We start from the raw sequence: 4,282 nt of genomic DNA on the forward strand, positions 1-4,282 counted from the left end.
GTGGGGGGGCCGTGGTGGGTGGGGGGGTGGTGGTGGTGGGGGGGATGATCGGGGCCCAGATCAGGCTGGTTGGCTGCCACAGTACACGTCATAGCCACTGGTTGTTCTGCCATTCCGGTCGCTGGGCTTTTATATATATAGACGATCTTTTAAAATTATGTATTATTTTTAAAAGGTGAAATTGCTTTCATTCTGAGTTTTATCATAAAAGCAGGATAAGGACAAATTGTAAAAATAAAATTTATAATCAAGTTAGGAAGAGGTATGTCCTCTTTAAGTAAGCAAAAACACCTGTGCCCTAGAAATGGAACATTGCAAGAAAGCAAACATTAAGTAAAATTTCACAGATCACACTCAGATCTTAAAGAACTTGAACAGTAAAAATCATTTTAACTATAGCCCTGCCGATGTGGCTCACACACAGAAGGGTTGCGGGTTCCTGGTCAAGAGCACGTACCTGGGTATCCCTACCCCGTCAGGGAGAATGCAGGATGCAACCAATCAATGTGTCTCTCTCACATCCATGCTTGTTTCTCTCTCTCTCTACCCAACCCTGCCACCACCCACCCTTCCAGTCTCTAAAAATCAATGGAAAAAATATCCTTGGGTGAGAATTAACAAAAAATTTTCAAAAACAACATTTAAACTATATAGTAAAAGTGGGAAAAGGAAAGAAGGATTAAAAGTAAATAGTATAATAATGATATCCTCATTTTCCCTATATTCATAGGCAACAAAACCAAACTTTAAACTACATAAAATACAATGTGGTATTGTCATAAAAATAAGTACTAGAGTTCAAGGGAATAGAAATGAAAGCAATTGTAGCTAACTGATCTTTGACAAAGCACAGGCAATCACAGAAGAAAGGAAATCTTTTCAATAAATGGCGCTGAGCCCTAGCTGGTTTGGCTCAGTTGGTAGAGCGTCGGCCTGTGGACTGAAGGGTCCCGGGTTCGATTCTGGACAAGGGCATATGCCCAGGTTGTGGGCTCGATCCCCATTAGGGAGCGTGCAGGAGGCAGCCGATCAATGATTCTCATCATTGATGTTTCTCTCTCTCCCTCTCCTTTGCTCTCTGAAATCAATAAAAATATATTTTAAAAAATAAATGGTGCTGAGAAAACAGTACAGACACACACACACACACACACACACACACACGGAAAACTAGGTTGCACCAAAATTTTAAACCTTTAGGCTTCAAAGGAAACTATTAACTCAAAAAAAAAAAGGCAAGAAAACAAACAATCCAATTTAAAAATAGATATGCCCTGGCCAGCTTGGCTCAGTGGATGCAGTGTCGGACTGGGGACTGAAGGGTCCCAGGTTCGATTCCCGCCAGGGGCACATGCCTGGGTTGCGGGCTCGATCCCCAGTTGGGGGTATGCAGGAGGCAGCCGATCAGTGATTCTCTCTCATCGTTGATGTTTCTATCTTTCTCTCCCTCTCTGAAATCAATAAAAATATATTTTTAAAAAGAAGCAAAATGTAAAAAATAATGTGTTATTTGATTTCACCTGTATTAAATGTCTATAATAGTGGTGGGTATAGGGAGTGACTGAAAATTGGAACTAGGTTTCTAGAAGCGGTGATGGAAATGTTCTAAAAGTAGATTGTAGTGAACATTGCAAAACTTTGTATACTTACACAACACCATTGAATTATATACTTAAGATAGGTAAATTTTATGGCACATAAATTATATCTCAATAAAGCTATCCAACAAAACCTATATGAAATAACATTATAAACATAACATTTAAAAATAAGGAATCAAATAAAACAAAGATTAGACTTAAAAAGTTTCCTTGTTAAGTAGAAAATGGGTGTGCAAAGAGAAAAGGAGAATAAGAGTATTGTATTGAGTTTTGTAAAAAGGACAATAGAATTAGCTGACATTTTACACTATTATTCCTCTATAACTGGGAAAAAACTATTAATAAATTTTGTCTACAAATGTGTAATTAGCAACAAATTTCTAGTTACTATTTATCAAACACGTTATTTTTTAAGGTTTTGTATCATATGATAACAAATAATGTCACCACTGAAATAAATTTGTCCACTTCTTATCAAAACAGTAAGTAATGAGTCAAAATATAACCTACTAAATTAAAAGCTTTCTTACTTAAATTTCATAATTATTTTTAAAAGCAGTAGTACAGCCTTGATTGATTTGGCTCACTGGATAGAATGTCAGCCTGTGGACTGAAGGGACCCGGGTTCAATTCCAGTCAAGGGCACATGCCTGAGTCGCAAGCTCCATCCCCAGTGGGGGGCATGCAGGAGGCAGCCAATCAATGATTTTCTCTCATCACTGATGTTTCTATCTCTCTCTCCCTCTCTCTTCTTGTGTGAAATCAATAAAAATATATTTTAAAAAATTAAAATTAAATAAAAACCTAACACTACTAAAAGAAAAAAAGAAAAGAAAAATAAAAGCACTAGTACATACCAGAATCTTCTGTGGGTTCAGTTTTCACTTTGATGGGGCCACAACTGAAAGGAAAAGGAAACCCTGATGAAGCTATAACTGGTGAGGGCCACTCACACAGCATTCAAATGCACTGGATCTCCGTATAAAATCACCCACCTGACCAAGCTGAAAAAAAAAGGCTCAACGTTAAAATTTACATTTTTATTTCTTGCATAAACATGACTTGTCAACTGAATTTAGTATTTTAATACCAATCGAATTTTTTTTGGGAGGGGGGGGCAGGATAATTAAAAAAATATGGAGTAGCAATTAACTTTCAAATTCCACTTTACTATAAGGCCTTACTATCACATCAGTTTCCCCCAGTTACTATTGTCATTCAGAACTAGTAAGTCAAAAACTGCTATTTTCACAGGATCCCCAAGTGATTCAACTGTATATTAAACTTTAAGATGTGTGACATGGGCCTTTTTAATATTTGAATACCTCAATAATCTAAGAAGTAAAACTTGGTGAAATGTTTTACCTTCCACCTGGAGATAGCATTGACCTTTCAGCATCTGTTCCCATCACTCGACCACCTATATATACAAAAAAAAAATTAGATTTAGGTTCTTCCAACACTTTAAATATGACTAATATTCCCAAAGGACCTAAATATAGAATGCAGTGACAAAGGGTGAGTTCACAGCTCTGGGTCATACTAGACTGAATATTGCTTTAGCTTATAGAAGTGTCCTTTGTTCTCCTTTATAAGGAAGATAATTAGGGATGACAATCATCTAACAGTTTTTCTCCCCTCACTCACAGCAGCCTCCCTTTAATAAAAATAATCTTATTTTTATTAATGAATGAAACAAATACAGCAATATACTATTACTCTAATAATGAGAATAAGACTCTACTGATGTATAAAAGCTAAAGATTTCTATTAAGGGTAGATCTGGCTCTGAAGAACTGAAAAACAAGGACTGCTGACAAGTACATGGTTTCTTTTAAGAGTGATGAAGATATTCTGGTTTTCAGAGTCCAGGTGCTAAATAACCATTACACCATGGAACCTCACATTATTCTGGTTTTCTATAGCAGTGATAGTTGTACATCTTGTAAATATACTAAAACCCAATGAATTGTACATTTTAACACTGTGAACTTTAAGTTTAAAAAAAAAGAATGAAAAAGACTGACTTCTTCAAATACTGATGAAAATGTAGCCTTATATACTGCTTGTGAGAATGAAACAAATCACGCAAAAAAAAGTCTGGCAGTTTCTTAAAAAGTTTAATGTAAAACTACCATATGAGCTAAGCATTCAAACATTATATATTTACCAAAGAGAACGAAAATGTATGTATGCCCAGGATGGCAGCGTCGATAAACACTGGTACTTGCCACCTCTCACAACTACATCAAAATTACAACTAAAATACAGAACCACCATCATTCAGAACTGGCTGAATGTCCTACAACTAGAGAAGTAAAGAAAGTACATCAAGACATATCATAATTAAAATGCCAAGGTTTAAAGACAAAGAGAGAATCTTAAAAGCAGCAGAGAAAAGCAGGTAGTGACTCACAAGGGAGAGCCCATAAGACTGTCAGCTGATTTCTCAACAGAAACTTTGTAGGCCAGAAGGGAGTGGCAAGAAATATTCAAAGTAATGAATAACAAAGACATACATTGAAAATTACTCTATCCAGCAAATCTACCATTTAGAATTAAAAGTCAGGTAAAAACAAGAAAAAGCTAAAAAAGAGTTCATCATCACGGAAATGAAGGAAAGAGGAAGAGAAAAAATAAAAAATATGAACAATAAAATGTTAATAAATACATATCTATAA

The 4,282-nt window shown here is 35.8% G+C and overlaps 1 protein-coding gene across 12 annotated transcripts in view; it reads right to left on the reverse strand.

The window, feature by feature from the left end:
* The window catches only part of GTF2I (general transcription factor IIi), a 96,084-nt gene that overhangs the window by 71,461 nt on the left and 20,341 nt on the right, over nt 1-4,282 (reverse strand). For 7 of the 12 annotated variants that reach the window (XM_006770866.2, XM_006770862.2, XM_006770864.2 and 4 more), the window contains exons 6-7: nt 2,967-3,021; nt 2,459-2,502 (exon numbers count right to left, since the gene is read on the reverse strand). In XM_006770866.2, the coding sequence (XP_006770929.1) occupies nt 2,459-2,502; nt 2,967-3,021 (99 nt within the window). Of the gene's footprint in view, nt 1-2,458; nt 2,503-2,596; nt 2,606-2,966; nt 3,022-4,282 lie in introns of all 12 variants that reach the window. The other 5 variants (XM_006770865.2, XM_006770860.2, XM_006770857.2 and 2 more) reach the window with 1 other exon arrangement.

Source organism: Myotis davidii, unplaced genomic scaffold (assembly GCF_000327345.1).
Source record: "Myotis davidii unplaced genomic scaffold, ASM32734v1 scaffold424, whole genome shotgun sequence".
Lineage (NCBI taxonomy): Eukaryota > Metazoa > Chordata > Mammalia > Chiroptera > Vespertilionidae > Myotis > Myotis davidii.